Source organism: Nestor notabilis, unplaced genomic scaffold, assembly GCF_000696875.1.
Source record: "Nestor notabilis isolate BGI_N333 unplaced genomic scaffold, ASM69687v1 scaffold25452, whole genome shotgun sequence".
Taxonomy (NCBI): Eukaryota; Metazoa; Chordata; class Aves; order Psittaciformes; family Psittacidae; genus Nestor; species Nestor notabilis.
In genome coordinates this window covers 1-235 of record NW_009919077.1, presented here as the reverse complement: position 1 = coordinate 235, position 235 = coordinate 1, and the positions used below count along the sequence as shown (strand labels likewise).

Here is a 235-nt window from a genome sequence, read left to right as displayed (position 1 = left end):
GACGTCGACATGGCCTGCAACTTCCTCGGGGACGAGTGGTTTGTGGACTCCCTGTGCCAGAAGGTAAATGGGCAGCGCAGGCCCGGACCAGGCTGGTCACCAGCTCTGGGCTGTGCAGCTGGCTGTGTGCTGGGGCTGGCTGTGCTGAGGGCAGCGGGCACTGAAGGCACTGCACTGCTCCCAGGTTCAGGTGGCTCGCCGGCCCTGGCTCTACACTGAAAGAGGTGAAAACCAG

At 63.8% G+C, this 235-nt stretch overlaps 1 protein-coding gene across 1 annotated transcript in view; it reads left to right on the top strand.

Moving 5' to 3' along the window:
• CTSA (cathepsin A) overlaps positions 1 to 232 on the top strand; it is a gene marked incomplete at both ends in the record, with an annotated part of 2,067 nt that extends 1,835 nt beyond the window's left edge. The window contains 2 exons of the mRNA XM_010010074.1: positions 1 to 63; positions 185 to 232. Coding sequence (XP_010008376.1) covers positions 1 to 63; positions 185 to 232 — 111 coding nt within the window. The remainder of the gene's footprint in view (positions 64 to 184) is intronic.
• Positions 233 to 235: the final 3 nt, after the last annotated feature.